Source organism: Gopherus flavomarginatus, chromosome 4, assembly GCF_025201925.1.
Source record: "Gopherus flavomarginatus isolate rGopFla2 chromosome 4, rGopFla2.mat.asm, whole genome shotgun sequence".
NCBI lineage: Eukaryota > Metazoa > Chordata > Testudines > Testudinidae > Gopherus > Gopherus flavomarginatus.
The window spans coordinates 5603027-5629706 of NC_066620.1; the positions used below are offsets into that span (position 1 = coordinate 5603027).

General features: G+C 41.7%; 1 protein-coding gene across 3 annotated transcripts in view; it reads left to right on the top strand.

Annotated features, from left to right (window-relative positions):
• The window catches only part of RALGAPA2 (Ral GTPase activating protein catalytic subunit alpha 2), a 309497-nt gene that overhangs the window by 21301 nt on the left and 261516 nt on the right, over window positions 1-26680 (top strand). For all 3 annotated transcript variants that reach the window (XM_050951273.1, XM_050951274.1, XM_050951275.1), the window contains exons 2-3: window positions 6677-6787; window positions 10042-10091. In XM_050951273.1, the coding sequence (XP_050807230.1) occupies window positions 6677-6787; window positions 10042-10091 (161 nt within the window). The remainder of the gene's footprint in view (window positions 1-6676; window positions 6788-10041; window positions 10092-26680) is intronic.

The following is a 26680-nucleotide window of genomic DNA, read 5'->3' on the forward strand; positions in this document are numbered from 1 at the left end:
TTAATTTGACGGTGTGTGTCCATGGTCCGAGGCTAGCGTCGATTTCTGGAGCGTTGCACTGTGAGTAGCTATCCCATAGTTCCCGAAGTCTCCCCCGCCCCTTGGAATTGGGTTGAGAGCCCAGTGCCTGATGGGGGGGGGGGAAAAAATCATTGTCGCGGGTGGTTCTGGGTACAGCCTCAGCCCTCCCTTCCTGAAAGCAACAGACAACCATTTCGTGCCTCTTTTCCTGGGTGAACTGTGCAAACGCCATAGCACAGCAAGCATGGACCCTGCTCAGATCAATACCGCAATAGTGGATGTTGTAAACACCTCGTGCATTCTCGTGCAGTCTATGGTGAACCGGGACCTGCAAATCCAGGCGAGGAGGAGGCGGCGGCTATGGCAGTGCGGCGACGAGAGTGATGAGGACATGGACACAGAATTATTTCAAACCGCGAGCCCCTGCACTTTGGAGATCCTGCTGGTAATAGGGCAGGTTCAAGCCTTTGAATGCCGATTTTGGGCCCAGGAAACAAGCACAAACTGTTGGGACCGCGTAGTTTTGCAGGTGGGGGATGATTCCCAGTGGCTGCGAAACTTTCGCATGCGTAAGGGCACTTTCATGGAACTTTGTGACTTACTTTCCCCTGCCCTGAAACGCCATAATACCAAGATGAGAGCAGTCCTCACAGTGGAGAAGCGAGTGGCAATAGCCCTCTGGAAGCTTGCAATGCCAGACAGCTGCCGGTCAGTCAGGAATCAATTTGGAGTGGGAAAATCTACTGTGGGGGCTGCTGTGATGCAAGTAGCCAAAGCAATCATTAAGCTGCTGCTACGAAAGGTTGTGACTCTGGGAAACGTGCAGGTCATAGTGGATGGCTTTGCTGCAATGGGTTTCCCTAACTGTGGTGGGGCGATAGATGGAACCCATATCCCTATCTTGGCACCGGAGCACCAGGGCACCCAGTACATAAACCGCAAGGGGTACTTTTCAGTGGTGCTGCAAGCACTGGTGGATCACAAGGAACTTTTCACCAACATCCACGTGGGATGGCCAGGAAGGGTTCATGACGCTCGCATCTTCAGAAGCACTGCTCTGTTTAAACTGCTGCAGCAAGGGAATTACTTCCCAGACCAGAAAACAGTTGGGGATGTTGAAATGCCTATAGTTATCCTGGGTGACCCAGCCTACCCCTTAATGCCATGGCTCATGAAACCGTACACAGGCAGCCTGGACAGTGGTCAGGAGCTGTTCAACTACAGGCTGAGCAAGTGCAGGATGGTGGTAGAATGTGCATTTGGCTATTTAAAGGCGCGCTGGTGCACATTACTGACTCGCTCAGACGTCAGCCAAACCAGTGTCCCCTTTGTTATTGCTGCTTGCTGTGTGCTCCACAATCTCTGTGAGAGTAAGGGGGAGACCTTTATGGTGGGGTGGGAGGCTGAGGCAAATCACCTGGCCGCTGATTACGCGCAGCCAGACACCAAGGCGATTAGAAGAGCACACCACGAAGCGGTGCGCATCAGAGAAGCTTTGAAAACGAGTTTCATCACGGGCCAGGGTACGGTATGACTGCTGTTTGTTTCCCCTTCATGAACCCCCCCCTCCTTTATTGACTCCTTCCCTGTAAGCAACCCACCCTCCCCCTTCGATTACAGCTTGCTTAAGGAAATAAAGTCACTATTCTTTAAAAATCATGTATTCGTTATTAAAAAGTAATTATAAAAAGAGGCAGAGAACTGACAAAGTATCCCGCGTGTGGTTTGGGAGGAGGATAGGAGGGAAGGAAAAGACCATTCAACACATTTCAATGTAGTGACAGCCTTTCGGTTGGACTGTCCACGGGGGTGGAGTGGGCGGGTGCACGAAGCCTTCCCCTGTGCGTTCTTACACGTCTGGGTGAGGAAGATATGGAACGTGGTGAGAGTGGTTACACAGGGGCTGCAGCGGCACTCTGTGACCCCGCTGCTCTTCCTGAAGATTCACCAGACGTTGGAGGATATCAGTTTGATCATGCAGCAGCTCCAGCGTTGCATCCCGTCACCGCTGATCTTCCTGCCGCCACCTCTCATCTCAAGCGTCCCTCCTATCCTCACGTTGGTCCCTCCTGTCCTCACATTCACTGGCATCTTTCCTGTACTTTGCTACCACGTCCTTCCACTCATTCAGATGAGCTCTTTCATTGCGGGTTACTTCCGTGATTTCTGAGAACATTTCATCTCGCGTCGTCTTTTTCCTCCGCCTTATCTGAGAGACCCTTCGGGATGGAGTAGGGAGGCTTGAAAAATGTCGCATTTTGCATCTTAATATTGAGTTCCTGCGGCTCTGGTGTTACGGATCTCAGAGACGCAGGTCCAGGCATCAGAATTCAGCTTGCATGCGGCCATGGTAAGCCATTGTCATTCGGCTTCTCCAGCCTTCATATACACAGTGCCCTCTGATGCTTCTTTCCTGTTAACATGCAGCAGCAGAAGGCAACCCCCGCATCCAATTCTCTAGGATTGCTTTACCCCTCCCCCCACCGCATGGCTGGTATCATGGAAGATCACTGCTAATCACCCCCCTTTCCGACCCCCACCGCGTGGCTGGTAGCTGGGAAGTTTCCTGCTAGCCAAACGCAAAAAAGCTCAGCACTATCCTTCCTCCCCTCCCCCCACTTGGCTACGTGCAAGAAAGGATTTCTTTTAAGCAACAGCCCAGTAGGAAAATGTCCATCTCTGTCCCCTTAATTAAATTCCTGACTTTCAGCCAGGTTACCATGAACGATATCACTCTGCTGAGGATAACAGAGCGAGATAAAGAACAGATGTTTCTTGAGTGCCAGCAATCACCGGGACCATACACAGCTAGGCTTTGTCATGCAGTGATACCCGATTACTTGCTACATGCATGGTGTGGTAAAGTGTCCTACCATGGTGGACGGAACAAGGCTGCCTTGCCCAGAAACCTTCTGCAAAGGCTTTTGGAGTATCTCCAGGAGCACTTTATGGAGATGTCCCTGGAGGATTTCCGCTCCATCCCCAGACATGTTAACAAACTTTTCCAGTAACTTTACTGGCCGCGAGTGCATCCCAAGCCCTCATGGCAAATCAACCATTAAAAAATGCTTGCTTTTAAACCATGTTTTATATTTACAAAGGTACACTCACCAGAGGTCGCTTCCATGGCTTCACTGTCTGGGCTAGTGGCTTGGGAGGGCTGGGAGGGTAATTCCGTCTGGGTCACAAAAAGCTCCTGGCTGTTGGGGCTAACGGAGTGCTGTGTGCTCGCTGCAAGGTCGTCCTCCTCCTCCTCCTCCTGCTCCGCAGAATCCTCAGCCATGGTTGAGATTACAACCCCCACCTCGGAATCCACGGACAGGGGTGGGGTAGTGGTGGCGCAGCCCCCTAAAATTGCATGCAGCTCAGCGTAGAAGCAGCATGTTTTCGGCCCTGACCTGGACCTTCTGTTTGCTGCTTTGGTTTTCTGGTAGGCTTGTCTGAGCTCCTTAACTTTCACTCTGCATTGCACTGAGTCCCTGGTGTGGCCTTTTTCCATCATAGCCTTGGAAATTTTTTCAAATATTTTTTCATTTCGTCTTTTGGAACGGAGTTCTGTTAGCACTGAATCCTCTCCCTATATAGTGATCAGATCCAGTACCTCCCGTGCGGTCCATGCTGGAGCTCTTTTTCGATTCTCGGGAGACTGCATTGCTACCTGTGCTGATGAGCTCTGTGTGGTCACCTGTGCTGATCAGAGCTCCACGCTGGCCAAACAGGAAATAAATTCAAAAGTTTGCGGGGCTTTTCCTGTATACCTGGCCAGTGCATCAGAGTTCAGATTGCTGTCCAGAGCGGTCACAGTGGTGTACTGTGGGATACCGCCCGGAGGCCAATACCGTCGATTTGCGGCCACACTAACCCTAATCCGATATGGTAATATCGATTTTAGCGCTACTCCTCTCATCGGGGAGGAGTACAGAAAGCGATTTAAAGAGCCCTTTATATCGATATAAAAGGCCTCGTAGTGTGGACGGGTACAGCGTTAAATCGGTTTAACGCTGCTAAAATCGGTTTAAACGTGTAATGTAGACCAGGCCTCACAGATTCCCATTTTCAGCTATAGGCTGAGCAAGTGCAAAATGGTGATTCGCTCTACTTCGCTGTAAGCCAACTGCTCTCCCCTCCCCCCTTTGATCTCTGCAAGCAGAGATAATGAAGTCAGTGTTTCAGATTCATGCATTCTTTATTACTTCATCACACAAATGGGGGGATAACTGCCACGGTAGCCCAGGAGGGGTAGGGCAGGAGGGAAGCAACAAGTGGGGTTGTTGTAGAGGCACCCCCTAGAATGGCATGCAGCTCATCATTTCTGCGGGATGTCTGGGGCTCTGACCCAGAGTGGCCGTTTGCCTCTCTGATTCTTTAGTAGGCTTGCCTGATGTTCTGGGCAGGACTGACTCTCCATTAGACAAAACTTAAAGAAGAGGATGACCTGGGGAGTCATTCCCATTTTTGTCCAGGCGCCCCCGACCAACCTCACCAAGGCCAGCCAGGAGCACCCATGACAGCAGCAGACAGTACAATATGACTGATAACCATCTTTGTCAACTTGCAAAGCAGCAGATGGTACAGTATGGCTGATAACTGTCTTTGCTAACTTGCAAAGGCAAGGGGATGCTGCTGTGTAGCACCGCAATACCGCGTCTGTCAGCAGCATCCAGTAGACATATGATGACAGTGAAAAAGGGCTGAACAGGCTCCATGGTTGCCGTGCTATGGTGTCTGTCTGCCCAGGCAATCCAGGGAAAAGGGCGCGAAATGATTGTCTGCCATTGCTTTCACGGAGGGAGGATTGACTGACGACATTTACCCATAACCACCCGTGACAAATTTTTGGCCCTATCAGGCATTGGGATCTCAACCCAGAATTCCAGTGGGTGGGGGAGACTGCGGGAACTATGGGATAGCTATGGGATAGCTACCCACAGTTCAACACTCTGGAAGTCGACACTAGCCTCGGTACATGGACACACATGGCCGAATTAAAGTGCTTAGTGTTACCATGTGCACTCGACTTTATACAATGTTTCCAAAAATCAATTTCTGTAAAATCGGAATAATCCTGTAGTGTAGACCTACCCTTAGGTTCATGATGAGCTAATGCAGGGTAGACATGTTTGTGTCACAGAAGAATTTCTTGATGAAAAGATCATTTGCGGAAGCTGACAGAGCTATGATACACAGAGGGATGCTTGCTTTGTTTCTCTATGCTGTTGTGGGGGAAACTAATATTTATATAATGCCAAACAAGCATTAATTCCCTTGTGGAGTAAGGGAATATTCTTTCCATTTAACAGATGAGAAAGCAGAGGCACAAAGAGATTTAAGCCAACATTTTAAAATATGGACCACTAACTTAGCTGTTTGACTTTGAGGTGTTGAGTACATGTTGACTTAATAGGAGATCTGGGTGCTCTGTATTTCTGAAAATGAGACCACTTACTAGGATAATACATTAGATATTTTTTTACTCTTTTGAATATACTGTACGCTTTGACCTGCTAAACATATTTGATTATAATGTTGCTTTTGAAACAATATAAACATATTGATTCTGCAAAAATACAGTAAACTAATTTTACTGTTGTAAAATGTGATCTTGATGATATTAAGGTATCTCAATAAGAAACATCCATATATATATATATATATATATATAATTTTGAAGAAAACTACCTGATGCACCAAATCTCCTCACAGTGCTCTTCTGTACCAGGGTTAGTGTTGCTATTGTTCATTAAAGATCAGTAGGACTACCAAGAAAAGTGTTAGCCAGTGTCCAAGTTCATTCTTCCCAGTAAAAACAAATTATGATAGAAACCAAATAAAGATAGCACAGAAAATTCAAAGGATATAGAAACTAACTCTCTGTGCAATTTTGTACAGATTGGCCATCTGTGTCTAGAGAAAAACAGGCGTTTATGATTCATTCTAAGTCCATTTCAGAGTACAGCCCTAACAATAAAGTCTCTACCAGGCACCTTCATAATGTAATGTAATGTAATGTTATATTGGTGAGCTTCCGTGCTGGCTTTGCAGCAGAATTTGTCTAGCGAATATTATTAATAGAGGTTTGCACATTCTTCTTAGAAATCTGGGGCACACATTCATCTGGTGCACCAAATTAATTTTGGTGGCCTCTTTTAGGTTTTCATAACTATACATGGAGTAATGTCCATGCATAATTTGTATTTGCAATCACTGCAGTTTTACTTGCAATTCTTTTTGCACGTGTAGGTGGCCAGTTAGACACCTTGCTGGTTCTTTGTTTGTTTATTACAAATGCATGTATAAGTATGAGTGTCTGGCCCCCCGTTGTTGTTTATGATTTTTTATTTGTAAATAATAAGACAAAACTTGTGCTTGGAAATATTGGGAACTGTTTTCTTGAAAATATCCATTTTTCGTCAGCTCCCTTTCGTAAAGGGAAATAGAAGAGAGTTTAAATATCCACTTTTGAACATTAGTACTGCAGTATAAATTTAATGTTAAATATTTTATAGAAAATAATGTGACAGTTCTGTTGTTGCTACATTAATAGTAGATTTTTCATGACAACTTCTTTTATTTTTGTATGGGGAAAAATACAGGCTTCATACTTCTGCTGTTTGTAAGTTAGTGTTTTACCTTGTACTTTTTCTTAATATTTCAGATATTGTGGATGGAAGTGACCTGAAGCAATTTTTTGAGATCAACTATTCTCAGATTTACTTTATCTTCTATGAAAATTTCATAACACTGGAAAATAGCTTGAAACAAAAAGGTAATCTGTCCTGTTCTACAGTTTTGCCAGGCTTTTTCATAAACCCTCAGGTGTTCTTAATCAGTTTTAAAAGCATTCCAATAAACACACACTCTAATTGATATGTGTTCCATACTCTGCTGTATTCATAATGCTTTCATAGTTCCATACATTATAATATTTTATGTACCCTTAGCATCAATACTGTTACATTTTAAGTTTTCAGGTACTTAAACTTCATTTTGTAAACTCAAGCCAGAAAAAGTAACTTGTGAAAGCAACTTATGAGCATTCCCTTCAACTTCTGATTTTTTTCCTAAGAATTTGGATTTATAAATCTTAAATAAAGGAAAGCTGCTTAGAACGATCAATAGAAGCTATTATAGGTACATGCAAAAACCATTACCTAGAATAGAGGTGGGCAGACTTTTTGGCCTGAGGCCCACCTCTGGGTGGGGAAATTGCATGCAGGGCCATGAATGTTGGGTTGGGGCAGGGGGTTGGGGTGCAGGAGGGAGTGCAGGGTATTGGGGGAGGTGCAGTGTGCAGAAAGGGGCTCAGGGCAAGGGATTGGGGCACAGGAGGGGTGCAGGGTGTACGAGGGGGCTCAGGGCAGGGGGTTGGGGTGCAGGATGGGGCTCAGGGTAAGGGGTTGGGGGCTCAGGGCAGGGAGTTTGGGTGTAGGAGGTGTGTGGTAGGGCAGGGGGTTGTGGTGCAGGAGGAGTGTGGGGTGTGGCATAGGGCTGGGGTGCAGGAGGGGTGCAGCAGAGGGCTCAGGGCAGGGGGTTGGGGTGCAGAGTGCAGGAGGGGGTTTGGGTGCGGGCTCTGGCCTGGCACCGCTTACCTTGAGTGGCTCTGGGGTGGCAGCGGCACGCAGCGGAGCTAAGGCAGGCTCCCTGCCTGCCCTGGCCCTGCTATGCTCCCGGAAGCGGATGGCACCATGTCCCTGCGGCCCCTGGGGGAGGGGGTGGGCAGAGGACTCTGTGTGCTGCGCTTGCCTGCGGGTACCTTCCCCTGCAGCTCCCCTTGGCTGGGAACCATGGCTAATGGGAGCTTCGGGGGAGACACCCACAGGCGAGGGCAGCATGCAGAGGCCTCTGTGCCCCTCCTCCTCCAGGGACCGCAGGGATGTGGTGCTGGCTGCTTCCGGGAGCAGTGCGGGGCCAGGGCAGGCAGGGAGTCTGCCTTAGCCCCATGGTGCCATGGGGGTGGCAGTCCTATGGGCCAGATCCAAAGCCCTGACGGACTGGATCTGGCCTGTGGGCCATAGTTTTCCCACCCCTGATTTAGAACAAAGCATTTCAAAAACACTTGTAGGTATGGGGATATTATCTGGCTTAAATACTAATTTAAAATCCATTGACCATTATGTGTTTGACTTCCCACTTAGCAATGACAATTTTACCCATACCTCCAAATCAGAGGGTTTTATGAAACTGCATTGAAACTATGAATTAAAAGTGGAAAATAAGACCTGTAAAGAATGAAGAAAGATATTTGCAATATGCCCTAATATTATTTCTAAAATACGCTTCATGTGACACCGAACTCAGAATGGTATGACAGATTGCTGATGAGGAGTTTTCAGAACCCCCATAACTTTTCAGCTCAGATCCACAAAGAGACTTAAGTGTTGCAATTCCTAATTTTTAGATGCCTAGAAAATCACTGAACAAAAATGGGATCTCCAAAGCCTGAACTGGGCACCTAGGCTCCCTGTACAGTGATTAGGAAGAGATAGGCACCTAAGAATGCCAGCCTGCTAGGTGGGGAACTGCCTAAGCTACCTAATGGGAGATCCCAACGAGGAAGGTGGCGTAAGCCCCTCCAACAGAGTTCGGTGCTGAAGTCCAGGCTGCATGGAGATTCTTATCTCTGCTTGAGATCCACAGCCGTGAACACTCTCCTGGAGTAAGATGGCTTCAGCACTTAATTCCATGGAAAATGACTGGGGATTGCGATGGAGGAGGAGAAGCCAGAGGCAGCAACGGCCTCCCTTATAACCTTTAACCCAGTGTTTTAAAGTACTTACCTGGGATGTAGGAGACCTTGGTTCAATTTCTCCCTCTAATGAGGAGAAGGGATTTGAACAGTAGTTCTCCAGCTCTCAGGTGATATTTGTCTGTTTCCTAACAAGGGAATATGAGTCCTTGCCCAACAGGGGTGTGAAATTAACAGAATTATTAACACTAGTTGGTGGAAGAGGTGAGACTAGGCTTTATGGTCTCCTGGCTCCCATCACAGTGGCTCTTTCTATGGACCAAAGGACATTTTGATTGTTTTTGCTTGTCTTGCTGGGAGCTCTAGCTCTGTGTGTGTATTGTGTGCATACTGTGCAGGAGGTTCAGCAGGACCCTGAACACTTGAAGTGCAGTTGGAACGTTCAGAAAATTGATAGGCAGTTTTTCAAATTCTGCGGTGCATGTGGAAATGGCAATTTGCTACTGTTTGTGTCCAAACTACACCTATGTTATAAAGTTGCACCACGTCAACTAAAGGTGAGATTTTTAAAGCAATTTAGTTAGATCCGTGAAAAATCCTGTGTGGACACTCATGAGCCGGTTTTAAGTTGACTTAAATCTGTTTAGTTTGCGTTGGTAAATGTACAGGCACCAGCTAATCCAATATAACTGGTTTTAAACTGATAAGTGTGTTCACATAGGTTTTGAATTTGCACTGATTTAACTAAATCCCTTTTAAAAACCAATTTAAGTTAGTACAACTTGTGTGTAGACAAGGCCTTATCAGGGAAGGAAAGGATTAACTAGTCTTCAGATGGATGATTTAAAAAACACATTTTCACGATATATGTTTAAATGCATTCTTTTTATTAACTGAAAGCTGTTTAAAGACGTTAATGATTAATTTAATCTAGATTATGCCTGGCACAAAAATTAAGCATTGTATATACACCAAATGTTTATATATTTTGTTGCGGAATAATTAAGTCCCCGATCCTGCAAATAAGCATGTGCTCAATTTTAATCACATGAATAGTTCCTTTGACTTCAGTTAACATGAAGGTTCTTCAGTGGAACTATGCATGTGCTTTAAGTTAAGCATGAAGATACGAGTTTGCAGGATTGGGGCCTTAGGTGTTATATATTGCTAACTGCTAAATATACTGCAATATGGGGATATACCTTTCTGTACTGGCTCAAAGTCTTTCAGTTCACTTAAATAAAAAAAAATTCTGTTCCTTTTTATGTTTTCCTGTGATTACAGAGCAACAAATCATGTTATTTTGATATGAAATACTGTTTTCTATATTGCAGGGAATAAATCACAAAGGGAGGAGCTGGACTCCATTCTGTTTCTTTTTGAAGTAAGTTATCTTATTACACTGTTCACTCCACAATGAGACCTACAAAACTTATTCTTCACTGCTTCATTCCTTGCATAGTCATTTACACCTGTGCAGAGTAAATTAAATACGCACAAATCAGAATGGTGGTAGTGTTTTATTCCCATTTTGCACAAGTGTCAGTGACTATATAAGTTGCAAGTCAGTAGAGATTCAGGCCCTGTATTTTCTAATACTACTTTTTAAAATAAATATTCAGAAATAAACTCTGTACTATGATACATGAATACCATGAGCTTGAGTAATATCTAGACCTAAGAAATGCAAAATGAAAATAAAAGCTATTTCGTCTTGCAACATTATATGGAGCCTAGTTCTAGACTCCTCTAGCCTTTAATCACTATTATGTATTGTAGTAGTCAGTTTCTTCCAATCAGAATAAAGGATTTTTTAAAATCTCGACTTCAGCCTTTTAGGCTTTCTGATGAATGCTAATGAAAAATATAATGAAAAATCACATTTAAATTATTTTAGACCATAAATATTGTAGAAATATAAAACATACAATTTGGAGATAAATTTTCTGTATGTTGATTTGTATTGTTAGGGGTACTGTGTCTAATAGTGTTGCCTCTGCCAGTGCCTTGAATGAGATGACATTTATGGTGTAAAAGTGATGCATTATTTCTAAAGATATTATAAATCCTTTAACTTTCTGCAGTTAAGAATTCCCTATGTACTCTTTTCATCTATGCTTGTTCAAAGCACTGAATACCCTTTATGTTGCGATAGCTACATCAGACCAGGAGAAAAATTAAACTTAACCTGCCAATCAAAACTTCTTATTTTTCAAAGTGTGAATAAGAATGCTTCAGCACATTAAGGGGTTGAGGGTTTGCTTGCTGGTAGAAAGGTATGATTTATAATTAGAGATTAAAGTTATCCCTTCAATTTTATTCATGTTTTCTGTGTACGTTTCTATCTTGTTGAACGACCAACAAATGTTTTTTTGCTCATGTTGATGAAATGCAAGCTGAAATGAAAATTATGGGGCGCACAGACTTGACTGCTGAATGTCTCCACTAGGCTTTAGGAAAGTATTCAGCAGCAGAATGTCTTATCTTGCATTTTAAAATTTTTCTCCTTTTCCCTCCAAAATCCACCTTTCAGTTCCTGCTTCAGTAAAGTTCTCTGAGTGCACCATTCTAGGATTTCAGATACCCTGAGATTCTTCATAGCTCATGATATCCACTGTTACAGTGACAGGCTCTTAGAACTTCAGTGAAGTACCATGTGAAAGAGGATTTCACAGCGGGAAGAAAATGAAAAGCAAAAAGACAAGTTAAAACATACACTTGAGCTAAAGGTGCCCTTCAGCCTAGCTAGTGGAATTTTTCAACACAAATCTGTGTGCAGTCTTACTCTTAAGTTTGTGTTTGAAAACAAAAAATATTGCTACACATTTCTAAAGCTCCCACCATCACAGTATTTGGAATTCCACATTGTGGATCTGGCCTTCTATATGGTAGAAAAACTTACCATGCTCAGTAATATTTGTTCCCCTTTACTCAATTGAAAGGTGTAAAACATCCACATACAAGTGATACAGTTCTAAGGAACATTTCTCTCACACTGTTTCTGGGGGTTAACAAACAACTGACTTTGTTGTTCCTGCCTCAACTGTTTGTGTCAGTGTGGATAGAGGAGCTATCTCTCCATAGCTGCAAGTTGGCAAACCACCTTTGGTTCACTACCGAAGAGTCTCCTCTCTGCCCCGCACATCATCACCCCCATTTCCCCTCCAGAAATGCCCTCAGCCTCTACAAGTTCCCTCCTGCTCGTGTCCTCAGTTGGTGAAACAATTCTGATGTACCCGCTGAGAGTAGTGTAGCAGAAAAAGATGAGGGCTTCCCCTGAGTAATGATTATTGGCCACCACACTGCATTTTCTATTGCTTAGATATGTCCCTTTTTCTTCACTAGTGCCCCCCTATTTTGGTCCTTAGCTGGCAAACCAACTGTGGTTCGTTGACTGGTGGGGGCATTGGCAGAGGTATGTCATTTCCCTTAGAGAAATAGGGCTGGGGAGAGGTCCAAGACAGCTTAGCTGTGCTGTCCATTCCTCTCCCACTCCCCATTTCTATCCCTCACAGGGCCTGGGGAAGGGGTCTAGAGAAAGATCTAACAAATAACTGGATCCTGACACCCCTCTGTGGTGAAGATAAGTACTCCCAAGGCATTTGAAATGAAACAGTTTAAGGCAATGCCAGTGTGGGTGCCTGGGAGAAATATAACTGATCAGCATGCCTAATGTGGATGCACTGAATTGTTTGTGTCTCAGTTGGTGCAGAAAATGACTAATTACAAACAGTTCAGTTCTCCAGTGCAGACAAAGCATCAGTAACAACTGGATCTAATTTTTGCACTTCACAGAAAAGAGATGGTTTTCCAACAGCCATGCAAACTCAAGCTGAGGTGTAAAAGCCAGCATGTATCTATCAGTCTTGCACATCACCTTCTGAAATAGAGAATCTGTATTCGGAAATTAGCTAACAGTTTTAATGACTGTGCAAACCACCAAAGAAGAGAGTACACTTGCCAGTAGTTTATATTGATTCTGCAGTGCTAACAAGTTTAAAAGTTTTTAAAAATGTATATATCTTCTTAACTGAAGGAAACAGATATCATTTGGAATTCACACAGGGATGAGATTTTTTCTTTTAACTAAAATATTTTTTTAAAATAGTTGCAATTATGACCAGAAATGAAAAACTAGCATGCTGGGATTGTCCCTGGGGTAAACAAGGCAATTTGTATTTTAACATATCATTTAACACACCTTTTTTTCTAGTGTGAACACAGTTTGAGAGTGAAGGCAAGTGAGGAAAAAATCATGCCAGGGAAACTACATTGCTGAAGGAAGGGGGGAAATGGGATGCTTGATATTCATTTGAAAGTGCCTCTCAACTGTTGGTAAGGGAGGAAAGAGGAAATTCTGGTGTGTGAATTTTGATAAGGATGTTTGGTCTACGATATATTTATTGTTCGTATCACAGTTGCATTTAGGAGCCCCAGTCATGGCCCAGAACCCCATTATGCAAGGAACTGTACAAACATGTAACAGAAGATTGTGTTAAGGCTATCAAGATCTATGGAGACCAACGAGGGAGGAAGAAGTTTTGAGGCTTGCTTTGGGTGAAAATTACTTTGGCATGCAAAAAGTCAGTTTTAATGACAGTGTGTGAACAGCGTGAAACAATAGCTTTGAGATGTGAATTATTGTTCTTCTCAATTCCTGGGATATGGATAAGATCCTGCAGCTAGCATGGATTAAAAACACTCTCAAATAACTCTACTAAGATCACCTTTTTCTTGGACTTCGGGTGGCGAAAAAACATACACACTACATATTCACTTCAAGGAAGTGAAAAGAGGCTGAATATACCAGTGTAAAGTACTCCGATGGACATGGTGAATTCTTTACAAAATCATAAGAAGCCCATAACTTCATTTGAATGTAGGTTGCATCACAGGAGAAATTGGGATGATCCTACTGGTTCTGAAATTAAAATGCATCCTCAAATCAATCTTCTTGGTCAGAAGTGGAACGTCTACCAGCTGATTGACCTGCCTGGATTTATTTTTTGATGGAACTATGATTACCTATAGATACCTTATTCAGAAATCCTGTTGGTAATTCAGGCCCATGTGGGCCATTTGTTAATGTGGGCACTACAATGGCTCAGCTACGGCAGTGCAGCTGTGCCACTGTAGCAACATAGTGTAGATGCCTCCTGTGGGAATGGGAGGTGGTTTTCTGTTGGCCTACCCATGTCTATCCCAGAAAGTAGGTTGGCATAATTATGGTGCTCAGGGGTGTGAATATTTTCAAACCTGGGAGTGCCGTAGTTATGTCAACCTAACTTTTAAGTGTAGACCAGGCCTAAATCTTAACAATTGTAGATCTTGAGCCTGTCAGGTGGACCCACTGAGGATAACAGTTTGAACTTGAACTTTGAGTTAGCGGCTACAGAATCTGCTTCCATTAACAATCTCCCCAGTTCCCTTTCCCTAAAATATGGTCCCTCCACTTCTTATAGTTAACATGGTGATAGCTTGCCACCCTCTGAAGATCTGCAGCTTTGAGTGAAAGTTAAAAGTGGAAAAACAAGCACAGACTTCCAGCAGTTAAACTGACATGCAGTTATTTCCCTTGGAACTAAAGCTATCCAAACAGTATTCAAACTAAACTCCTAGCCCTGAGAAATATTTTAAAATTGTCCAGCTAGGTTAGAGGGTGAGCACACTGTGGAACCTGGAGTTGGAGAAGCTACTGATGCAGTCCTGAATCTTCACTCCTTAGTCAAGCAGCTCAAAAAGAGACAGCACGAAATGACTTGACTTAGTTTAGAAATAATAAGAGAATAAAGAGTTTCTGAAAATTTTTGAATAAAGGAAACCTCCTCTGCTGGTGAAAAGCTTTAAAATGCACTGAATTTAAAGCAGAAATAGCTATTGATGGAGCTCCGAGACCAGTTTCTCCCTCACTGCAAAAATTGGAAGTTGTCCAAGAGATGTAATTATTAAGATGCACTACTATCAGATGAGAGACTCCTGCGACTCTCAGGAGATGTAAGAGAAAAAAGAACTTTTATTTTCTGAGGGCATAAAATCAAAGTCTTCAAAGACTTCACTGAAACTTTTGAGTCAGGAAAGCAACAGAAGAATTAAGGCAAAGAGAACACAAATGTAAATGGAATTTTCCCTGTAAACTCATTTTACCTGTCACAGCAGGATTTTCAGTCTGTGAAACCTAAAAGGAGAAAAAGTGCTTCATTCTCTGGGACTGCCTGAGAAGACAGAGCTAAAATACTAGGAAATGATTCTGAGGAGAATTTAGAGGACTGACAGTGGCAGATTGCAGAGTGCTTGAAGACAAAGAAGTAGGATTAGGATTCAGCTTTGCAGACAGCAGTGAAAGATGAAGAAGAGCTTTGAGGCTGGGGTCTGAATGTGTCGATAATTCCTTTTTAGAAATATTCAGAATCATATAATAATGTATCTGCTGTAATGAATTAAGGATAAAATTTAGGAAGTTTCTAAGTCCCATTGACTTTCAATGAGACACAGGCTCATAAGTGATGTAGGCCCATCTAGACTTAAAAATTAAATCAGCCAAGGTATGTTGCTTGGGACTTTGAGAAATTTCACACACTGAGAGCCATAGTTTGATCTACCTATAACACCCTGGTGTAGACACAACTAGGTTGACAGAAGAATTCTTCTGTTGACCAAGCTGCTGTGTCTCAGAGAGATGGAGAAGATTATTTCAGGGATAATTTTAATTTGATTAGAGCAACTGGTTAAGTGCATTTGGATGGGAGGAAACGTCTCTACTGGAGTGGATGAATCTCAACTGTATGAACAGAAAATGAAAGTGCTCTTAATGTACTCCAGAAACCATATCACACAGTATAATCCTAATCTGTCCCTGAAGTCCCTGATAGCAATGGCTGTCTAAAATTAGGTTTCTAAATGCATTTGTAGCTACCTAAAGAGATGGCCTGATTTTTAAAAATGCTGATCATATAAGCAGCTGTAATTGATTTCCCTGTTTTAGTTTCGTTAATGTTGCTAAAAAAGCAATTTTGAGACTGCTATTTCTCTTTCTTTGATGTTAGTCCAGAAGTGAATTATTGTCTTTAGCTGGGAACTACTTCTTCAGTGCTGACTTTATACTCATAATGGCATTAGAAATGGAGATTATTTTCTAGAACAAGGAAGAAAAGAAGACTCTTCAATATAAAATTTAAAATGAAACTTAATTAAGGTTGTTCTCAACTCCTGCATACAGATCTTCCTTCTTACAGAGCAAGGATCAGTGAAACACTCCATCTTTTGTCTTACATGCATCTATATTTTAATTGCCAATAAACTAGGAGTATAAACAATTAAAAAAACACTTGGTCATCTTAATGTGTGTCTGTAACCTGGGAAAAAAATGAAATGAGAGTTTAGGCAATCTGGAATTTTCAGTCTCATATCTTTTGACTTGTTTGTTGTTTTTTCCTAACTTACAACACTTCCTTTTCAAACTGTAATCTGAATCTGCTATTTATGTTAACACTAATAAAAGAATCTAAAGTAGGAGTTTAGCCATTAAGTTTATACATGAAGCAGAACAGAGTCATGTTAGCTATTGTATAGTTGTTTTAGCTCTTCAATGGCAACAGCAGAAAAATATTCCCCTCTCCCACCCAAAAGAGTAAAAGGAAGGCATTGTGGGCTAAGCAAGGCATCAGAAGGCAGTTGCTCCCTGAGTTTTAATCTCAGGTCCATGTTAACTTACTCTATGGTCTTGGAAAAGTAATTGTGTCTATGTTTCCACTCAAGAAACAGAGCTAATACCCACCCAGCTAGGGTATGTTAGTATTTACTTCAGCATGAGCTTTCGTGAGCTACAGCTCACTTCTTCGGATGCATAGAATGGAACACACGGACAGGAGATATTTATACATACAGAGAACATGAAAAGGTGAAAGTATACATACCAATGGGAAGAGTCTAATCAACTGAGATGAGCTATCATCAGCAGGAGAAAAAAGACATTGAAGTGATAATTAAGATGACCCATAGAAGGTGTGAGGAGAAATTAACATAAGGAAATAGATTCAATTAGTGTAATGACCCAACCATTCCCAATCTCTGTTTAGGCCTGAGTTACTTGTATCTAATTTGCATATTACTTGAGTTCAACAGTCTCTCTTTGGAGTCTGTTTTTGAAGTTTTTTTTTGTTGCAAAATTGCCACCTTCAAGTCTGTCACTGAGTGGTTAGAGAGGTTGAAGTGTTCTCCCTCTGGTTTTTGAATGTTATGATTCCTGATGTCAGATTTGTGTCCATTTATTCTTTTGCATAGAGACTATCCGGTTTGGCCAATGTACATGGCAGACGGGCATTGCTGGCACATGATGGCATATATCACATTGGTAGATGTGCAGGTGAATGAGCCCCTGATGGCGTGGCTGATGTGATTAGGTCCTGTGATGGTGTCATTTGAATAGATATGTGGACAGAGCTGCCATCGGGCTTTGTTGCAAGGATAGGTTCCTGGGTCAGTGTTTATGTTGTATGGTGTTCGGTTGCTGGTGAGTATTTGCTTCAGGTTGGGAGTCTGTCTATAAGCGACGACTGACCTGTCTCCCAAGATCTGTGAGAGTGAGGGATCATCTTTAAGGATAGACTGTAGATCTTTGAGGATGCGCTGGAGAGGTTTTAGTTGGGGGCTGTATGTTATGGCTAATGGCGTTCTGTTATTTTCTTTGTTGGGCCTGTCCTGTAGTAGGTGGCTTCTGGGTACTCTTCTGGCTCTGTCAATCTATTTTTCACTTCAGCAGGTGGGTATTGTAGTTTTAAGACAGGTTTCAAAGTAGCAGCCGTATTTAGTCTGTATCTACAAAAAGAACAGGAGTACATGTGGCACCTTAGAGACTAACAAATTTATTTCAGCATGAGCTTTCGTGAGCTACAGCTCACTTCTTCGGATGCATAGAATGGAACACACAGACAGGAGATATTTATACATACAGAGAACATGAAAAGGTGGAAGTATGCATACTAAGATTAGACTCTTCCTGTTGGTATGCATACTTCCACCTTTTCATGTTCTCTGTATGTATAAATATCTCCTGTCTGTGTGTTCCATTCTATGCATCCAAAGAAGTGAGCTGTAGCTCACGAAAGCTCATGCTGAAATAAATTTGTTAGTCTCTAAGGTGCCACAAGTACTCCTGTTCTTTTTGCGGATACAGACTAACACTGCTGCTACTCTGAAACTTAGTATTTACTGTTTCTACATTAATTTAAATAATGCAAGGCACTGTATGGGTGATTAATACTAAAAAAAATACTTGAAAACACTTAGGACAGAAATACTGTGTAAAATGGAAAAATATTGCACAGTAACTTTTATGAACATAACAGCATTAAGTCTTGATTCAGCAAATTGCTTATGCATGTGTTTAAATCTCATGGTTGTGTTTTGCTGGATAAAATGCATTAAAAACCTTACATTTACTTAATTTTAAACATGCGCTTATATACTTTATTGAAACAAGGCTTTAAAGGCTTAAAAGAGAACCAAAAACTTTGAAAGCTAATAGAAGTCAAAGGATATTGGTGGATACGACTTACTGAGATGTTTACCATTCAGGAATACGTATTATATAGTTTTCAACAGCATGAGGAAGAGGAAATCAATGGATAAGATATTTCCATAAAACTAGGAGTGACCTGCTCTATAATGTTAATCTGTTGGAAATAAGATGACAATCTTTTTTTCTAGTAAGCTTATCACTCATTATCTCTGTTACACTGTTAGTAATGTAATGCACAGAGGAGAATGGTCCTTTGGAAGGAGCTCTTAACTCATAGACCAAAGGATACCTCAATGTGAATATAGGACAGAGAAAACAGTGTAAATGCCAATCAAATAGACCAAAGGATACCTCAAGCCATAGGAGATGAAATTAATTGGTTGTTTAGTTTACCATATGTAATCCTATTTCAGCAGGAGCCAAGGTTTTTCCAATATTTTCTTCTAATTAGATAAATAATTAGTTAGGATTAAAACATCCTCAGTACAGATGCTGAGGGTTAACTGAGTTTAAGAATCAATAAACATATTTAGGAAGGAGATTTACATAATTGTTTTACTTTTTTCCAGTATATTTTGGTGGTATTTGCAACTGTTTTAGAGTGACACCTAGTGTTTGTTTAAAACAAAAGAAAGTAACTCCATTCTCCACAAATTGGTTTTAAAGCATAAAACCTTTTTTAGTTCCAAACAGAGAAGGCTGCTTCTGCTTTAATTTGGAATACTTGTCTGCATGTCAGCATCAGTGATTATATACCTAATATCTAATTAAAACCAATTTAGTAATGGATATGAAACAATCAGAAGGGAGGAAATCTATTAAATTAAAAGGCAGTAACATCAGACCTCAATACCTGTTCACAGTGACTATTTTAGAATGTTTTTATGACCAAACAAAAAATGTAAGGTTTTAAAATTCAGCTCTCTGGAATATTCTGTAAAATGATTTTGGCCTCAGTCCAGTTCGCAGTGGTTCTATATAAATTAGCATCACAACTGAAATATTTAGCACCCTTATTCAGTCAGACCGTGGAGGTCAAAGGCTGGATAAATGTGAAGACTGAATTTCCCTCTCTTCCTTAGCAATGGTCACTCCCTGTCAAAGTAACAGAATATTTTCGGGAAGCTTATACTACCACTGTCTGTGCTGTAACTTTCTGTGACTACAGAAGGCATTACTCGTTAAGGCTGAACTCAGTCATGATGGACCTTTTTATGAGCACTACATTTACATAAATGTAACCTTACATAACATACAGTAATCTGTGGAATTCACTGCCAGAGTAGGTAATTGAGAGAGCTGGATTTTGAGAGAGCTTGATTTCTCTAATAGCCATTCATGCTTAGGAACCTCTGATATCTTGCCTCAGACAACCACCAATGTCTAATGCTTCAGACAAAGAAAAAATCCCCTTCCTTCTCCATAGTGTAACTAGACAATTGTACTGTGCTGTATGTGGCATAGCTTGGAGATTTTCTTCCAGATCCCTGCAGTTACTTATTTTTAAACACAGAAGCATAGTTTCCTAACTTTCATAAGTGCAAACTCTTTTAGGAAGACAAAAGTTAAAATAAGAATTTTATATTGCAGAAAGGTCTAGGTTTTACACTGGTTTTCCCACAAGGGTATATAGTTTTCCTTTTCAAAGATCATAATGAATAAAAATATTTGAACTTACACAAACTCATACTATGTGCTACTGCTTGTTTCAGTCTAGAACTAATGATTGGTCTTTAGAAATATCTCTAGATATAAAAATTTAAAGGCCCATATTTTCAGAAAGGGAAGGATACAAATGTATGGTGCACACATGCGATTATGATGGGCATGGTTTAACAATCTGAATGGAATTGGTGTATACACTTAGGTCCTAAATTTATGTGTGCAGTTGTGCACAAATTCACTTGTGTGTGCACGTGTTCAGGTTGTGCATATAGTCATAGTAGGAGCTTAATTGAACATGGATCATCCACATCCTTCTTTGGAAAACGTAGTGTAAATAATATACAGCAAACAAGATAATTAAACAAATGTTAAGATGTCTGTGTGACCCAGGCAGAGGGCATAGGTGTACATAAAGGTTACAGAGATCCACTGGGTCTGGCCTCTACCTTCTACTCTGCCAAAGAATGTCAGTAAGGTCTCTAATGAAAGCCTATGTCACACTGGTTCTCATAATCATTGTGAGATATGTATACGGAAAATGTGTAGTTATATATTTATACTAAAAATTATGTTCTCTAGCACTGTGAGTTAAGGCAAGTGTCATGGAAAGACATATCTGGCTTTAAGACTAAGCTTGATAAGTTTATGGAGGGGATGATATGATGGGATAGCCTAATTTTGGCAATTAATTTGGCACTTGATCTTTGATTATCAGCAGGTAAGTATGCCCAGTGGTCTGTGATGGGATGTTAGATGGGGTGGGATCTGAGTTACTACAGAGAATTCTTTCCTGGGTGCTGGCTGGTGAGTCTTGCCCACATGCTCAGGGTTTGACTGATTGCCATATTTGGAGTTTGGAAGGAATTTTCCTCCAGGGCAGATTGGCAAAGGCCCTGGAGATTTTTCGCCTTCCTCTGCAGCATGGGGCACGGGTCACTTGCTGGAGGATTCTCTGCCACTTGAGGCCTTCAAACTACAATTTGTGGGCTTCAATAACTCAGACATAGGTTAGGGGTTTGTTGCAGAAGTGGGTGAGTGAGATTCTGTGGCCTGCTTTGTGCAAGGGATCGGACTAGATGATCATAATGGTCCCTTCTGTCCTTAAAGTCTATGAATCTATGAAAGGCGATGCATATGCCGCTTGCAGGCAGAGTGGAAATGATGCTTACCTCACTGTAGTTGGTCATGTCCAAATTAAGTATTATGTGGTTCACAATGGATGCCCATTTACAGTCTGAGCTAAATGCTAATCAGGAGTTTGCAGGGGCTGGAGGGAAAAATAAAAACGGGTTGTCCTGTTTAGAAGTAAGATAATGACCTTTTGAAATTATATCTGGAGTACAGATGAACTGCCAGGGTTCCATCCTCTGAGGACAGGCAACCAGTGTACTTGATCTTATAAGAAGGAGGTCTTAGCCAAACTGGTTAAAAATCCTGGGAAAAGGTATTTTGGGGTAAGCTATCTTGTAGGAGCTAGGGGAATGTATGCGGATCAAGTTTAAGTTCTAGAGAGTGTTATAATTTTGTTTTATATGTAACCATTTGTTTCCAGTATCACTTGAATCTCTGTTCTTAGATAAAACATCTATCTAGGTGTGGAGTAGAGTGATCTTAAGGTGAATTTTATAAGCTGGTGTGTACTGTTTCTTTGGAAATAGTGAGTCTGAGAGTTCTGACCGTGTTCATCAGAACAAGGGATGAGTGCTCCAGAGGGATGCTGTTAGGATGTGTATGTATAGGTGCCGGCTTGCTCTAGGCCCGGTGAGTGCTCAAACCCCTGCCCCGCCCCCCTCTTCCCACTCCAGCCCTTCTCGCAAACCCCACCTCTTCCTGCCCCTCCTCTTCCCATCCAGTTCCACTCTTCCCCCGAGCGTGCCCCATCCCTGTTCCTCTACCTCCCTTCCAGCACCTCCTGCATGCTGCAAAACAGCTGATCGTGGCGGGCAGGAGGTGCTAGGAAGGAGGGAAAGGAGTTGATTGGTGGGGTTGCTGGTGGGCTGGAGGTGCTGGGAGGGGAAAGGGGGAGCTGACTGCTGGTGGGTGCTCAGCACCCACTAATTTTTTTCCGTGGGTGCTCCGGGCCCGAGCACCCATGGAGTCAGCATCTATGAGTGTGTGCCTCTTGCTGTAGAGAGAGCAAGGCTGCAGAGAGAGCAAGGCCTAGTGCTTGTGTTGCCTGAGGCTGGTGGTTTCAGGGCACTGATCCACAGCAGATCCAGTGAAGACTTCCTCACACTAAGGACAGGTGATTGTGAGGTGTCTCACAACCTTGGATACACCTGAGAAGTGTCAGTCTGTCAGGCAAATACTCATTGAGACTGTATATTTAAGGTGAGCCCAATAAACCCAAGACCAACATGCTTCAAGAGAATGTGTGTTCCTTTCAGTGCGACACAACTAGCATAAATATATTTAAAAATTATACAATTTTCAGCCATCTGTGGACTATGGCGAGACTGTCATGAACGTTACCTACTCTCACCATATGTAAAAATCTAAATGCAGTACTACTTCATACATATTATAGTATGTTAGCAATATTGAGTCAAGCTGTTTAAAACAAAAACCTAAATAGTCAACTGTGGCATTGACAAACTATTTTTTTTTATTCCCATAAAAATAGGGCCAGAGTAAGACTTCCAGTCTTCTGTGTCCTCTTGTTCAGCCATATCTTATTCTAGGAGCCTCTAGAACTCTGCTTTCTGCTTCTACTATGTATGCATAAGAGAGCTTCCTCTGGCATATGGAATGTGAAAGTTTGTAGGTCTTTAGTCCGTTGTTCGTCCTCGCAAGTTAAGTAGTTTTTATTTTTAATAATGGAATTGTTTACCATCACACCCTTTCTCTCCTTGCTATATCTCCAATCTTTGAAGGGAATTCCATAGTTCATGAGTGTTGATTCTCTCTTACACATGGGAAAGGGCTTTCTGTACCTTCAAAGGCTCTGTCTACTATGACTGTGATTCATTCAGACATATCTGCCCTAGTATGCCCTTACAATATTCTGATAGCTTTCTGTTGTAAAATTTGCAGTATGCTGCTTATAGACTCATAGACTCTAGGACTGAAAGGGACCTCGAGAGGTCATCGAGTCCAGTCCCCTGCCCTCATGGCAGGACCAAATACTGTCTAGACCATCCCTAATAGACATTTATCTAACCTACTCTTAAATATCTCCAGAGATGGAGATTCCACAACTTCCCTAGGCAATCTATTCCAGTGTTTAACTACCCTGACAGTTAGGAACTTTTTCCTAATGTCCAACCTAAATCTCCCTTGCTGCAGTTTAAGCCCATTGCTTCTTGTTCTATCATTGGAGGCTAAGGTGAACAAGTTTTCTCCCTCCTCCTGATGACACCCTTTTAGATACCTGAAAACTGCTATCATGTCCCCTCTCAGTCTTCTCTTTTCCAAACTAAACAAACCCAATTCCTTCAGCCTTCCTTCATAGGTCATGTTTTCAAGACCTTTAATCATTCTCATTGCTCTTCTCTGGACCCTCTCCAGTTTCTCCACATCTTTCTTGAAATGCGGTGCCCAGAACTGGACACAATACTCCAGTTGAGGCCTAACCAGCGCAGAGTAAAGCGGAAGAATGACTTCTCGTGTCTTGTTTACAACACACCTGTTAATGCATCCCAGAATCATGTTTGCTTTTTTTGCAACAGTATCACACTGTTGACTCATATTAAGCTTGTGGTCTACTATGACCCCTAGATCTCTTTCTGCCATACTCCTTCCTAGACAGTCTCTTCCCATTCTGTATGTGTGAAACTGATTGTTCCTTCCTAGGTGGAGCACTTTGCATTTATCTTTATTGAACTTCATCCTGTTTACCTCAGACCATTTCTCCAATTTGTCCAGATCATTTTGAATTTTGACCCTGTCCTCCAAAGCAGTTGCAATCCCTCCCAGTTTGGTATCGTCCGCAAACTTAATAAGCGTACTTTCTATGCCAACATCTAAATCGTTGATGAAGATATTGAACAGAACCGGTCCCAAAACAGACCCCTGCGGAACCCCACTTGTTATACCTTTCCAGCAGGATTCCAGCTAGGATGTTCGACTTCTAAAATATTTATTTTAAGGTGCTTCTTTGGAGCATGAAGGAGTAAGTTGCATGGTTGGGCACACATTCCACTTGGCCTCAAGTACTTATAAATGTTTGCCTGTGATGTAATTAAGAGAGTACCCTGCAGTCTAGATTGAGCTGCTGCTGGCATCCTAACTTCAGTGGCCTCCTACTGCTTCAACCAAGCTCCTAAGTCTCTGAATAATAGCTTACATCCTAATTTGCTATGGGCCTTACTATTGAAATCCTTTAATACTAAAGGTACAAATCTTTGCTTACAGGTACCAGCAAAATTGCAGTACTCACACATAGCCAAATAGAAGAGCTACCCTGGACCTCTCTGTTGGCTCGGCATATCCATTCACCAGCTGAATAATAGGACTTCCCTGTAATGTGAGAGTTTGCATCAAACATTTGCTGCTTTCTGGATATGTAACCCCATGAAGTGACATGACCGACACAATCTCCATTTCACTGGCATACACCTTTTCTTTCCCTGTCCAGTCAACAAGAATACACTCACTTCCTGGCTTTTTTTAGTAAGGCACTCAGCACAGTGTGTTTCAGTCCACCTGCAGTTATAGCTGTATAAGTTAAGACAATTATGAGTATCATTTCTCTTGCTTAAAGGTGTAAGCTGGAAAGCTACTGGGGTCAGGAGGGAATTTTCTCCCCTTCCATATGGATAGCTATGTTATGGAGTTATTTTTACCCTTGAAAGCACTGGGTAGCGGGCATTACTGGGTGCAGGATTCCAACCCCATATTGCTAAATAAAGTTGGGAAAATAGAAGCATTATATCTTCCTATTCTCCCCCCCGCAAACTGCATTATTAATCGAGACTGTGAATCTGCTAAAAAATGATGCATTCACCCTAATAATCTGAGATATAGGATTCTTTTTACACATACAAAATGAAAACTGAGTTTAAAACAAAAAAGTGTTTGTTTCAAAAAGGAACATCCTGTATAAACTAAGGTTGAAACTTCACGTTATTCCTAGTCATGCAGTAAGACCAGAAGAAAAGGAGCTATGGATAATCAGTTAAAAGAACTGACAGATACCCTGATGTGTTGATCAGTAGTAATACCTAATTTCTATTTCAAGTCTGCTATAATGGATTACCATATAGATGCAGCAAAGCACTAAGCATTAAATAGATCTGTGTGTTTTTTTAAAAAGTAATATTATTTCACACTGTGGGATTTCTTAAAATATTTCATATTACTTTACTGTGAAATTCCAAACAAGATGTCAATAGCCAGTTTGGAATTCACAGCAGTATAACTAAGAATTGAGGTTGGAGCGGAAGAAAATGTCATTTGTTTTTCATAGTAAAGGCTGTATACATTTCTTAAAACTATGTTGGAGAGGAGAGTGAAGAATAGATTCTCAGGAATACAAACATGGGTGGTTGTCCATCTGATTGTTAGTTCACCTCCCTAATGTTAATATCTAAAGTAACATATTTATCTTGGGACCCAGTAATACATACGCACAAGAAGCACTAATAACAGATTTCAGAGTAGCAGCCGTGTTAGTCTGTATCTGCAAAAAGAACAGGAGTACTTGTGGCACCTTAGAGACTAACAAATTTATTTCAGCATGAGCTTTCGTGAGCTACAGCTCACTTCTTTGGATGCATAGAATGGAACACACAGACAGGAGATATTTATACATACAGAGAACATGAAAAGGTGGAAGTATGCATACCAACAGGAAGACTCTAATCAATTGAGATGAGCTATCATCAGCAAAACGATGATAGCTCATCTCAATTGATTAGAGTCTTCCTGTTGGTATGCATATTTCCACCTTTTCATGTTCTCTGTACGTATAAATATCTCCTGTCTGTGTGTTCCATTCTGTGCATCCAAAGAAGCGAGACGTAGCTCACGAAAGCTTATGCTGAAATAAATTTGTTAGTCTCTAAGGTGCCACAAGTACTCCTGTTCTTTTTACTAATAACACAAGCGTTTCAGTCTTAACGTTGAATTAGGTTATGTTTTTCACCTCATTTAGCAGTTCAGACACTTTGCGAGCCATTTCCTATCTGCCAGGAGCAAAGTGTGCTAAGTTAATTTTGATTATTTATATCCATTCTCTTAATAACTTGCACAGTTTTTTAAAGTGGTTTAGATGGAAGCTGTGATGTGATTGACCTCAGACAATTACATAGATTGGAAGACCCCTTCAGCTAAATATTCAGGATTGGACTATGCAGATGATTCACTAATCTGATCACTGTTAGCCTATTTAATATTTTTCTCCAAACACATTCATTTTTCATCTCTGATTTCAAACTGCTGAGAGCAGCGGAAGAGAAGGGGAAGTGATGTGGGTCAGATGTGTCCTAAATTTAATTTTATCACAAGGTTTCAGATATGGAGGCTATTCTGAGTCAAGACCACTTTGCATTCTTTCCTTCCCACCCATTTTACTTGTCCCCAGCTGATAAGGAGGACTAAAAGGGTTGTTCTAATGCAAGGATCTACCAAAAGCCCTACCTCTACCAAATAGTGTATTTTCCAGGGAAAAACAAAAAGGTGTTGGTTTTTTTTTTTGTATGTTACCTGTCCCAAGGAACTGAGATCCTAAATTTGCTCTTCACAATGTGTATCACAGACTTCTATGTACCATTTCTAATCAGTGTTGGTTCTAGACACACCCTGAAATTCATTGTCATCTGGGTTATCACCTGGTGATTAAAGTCAACCCC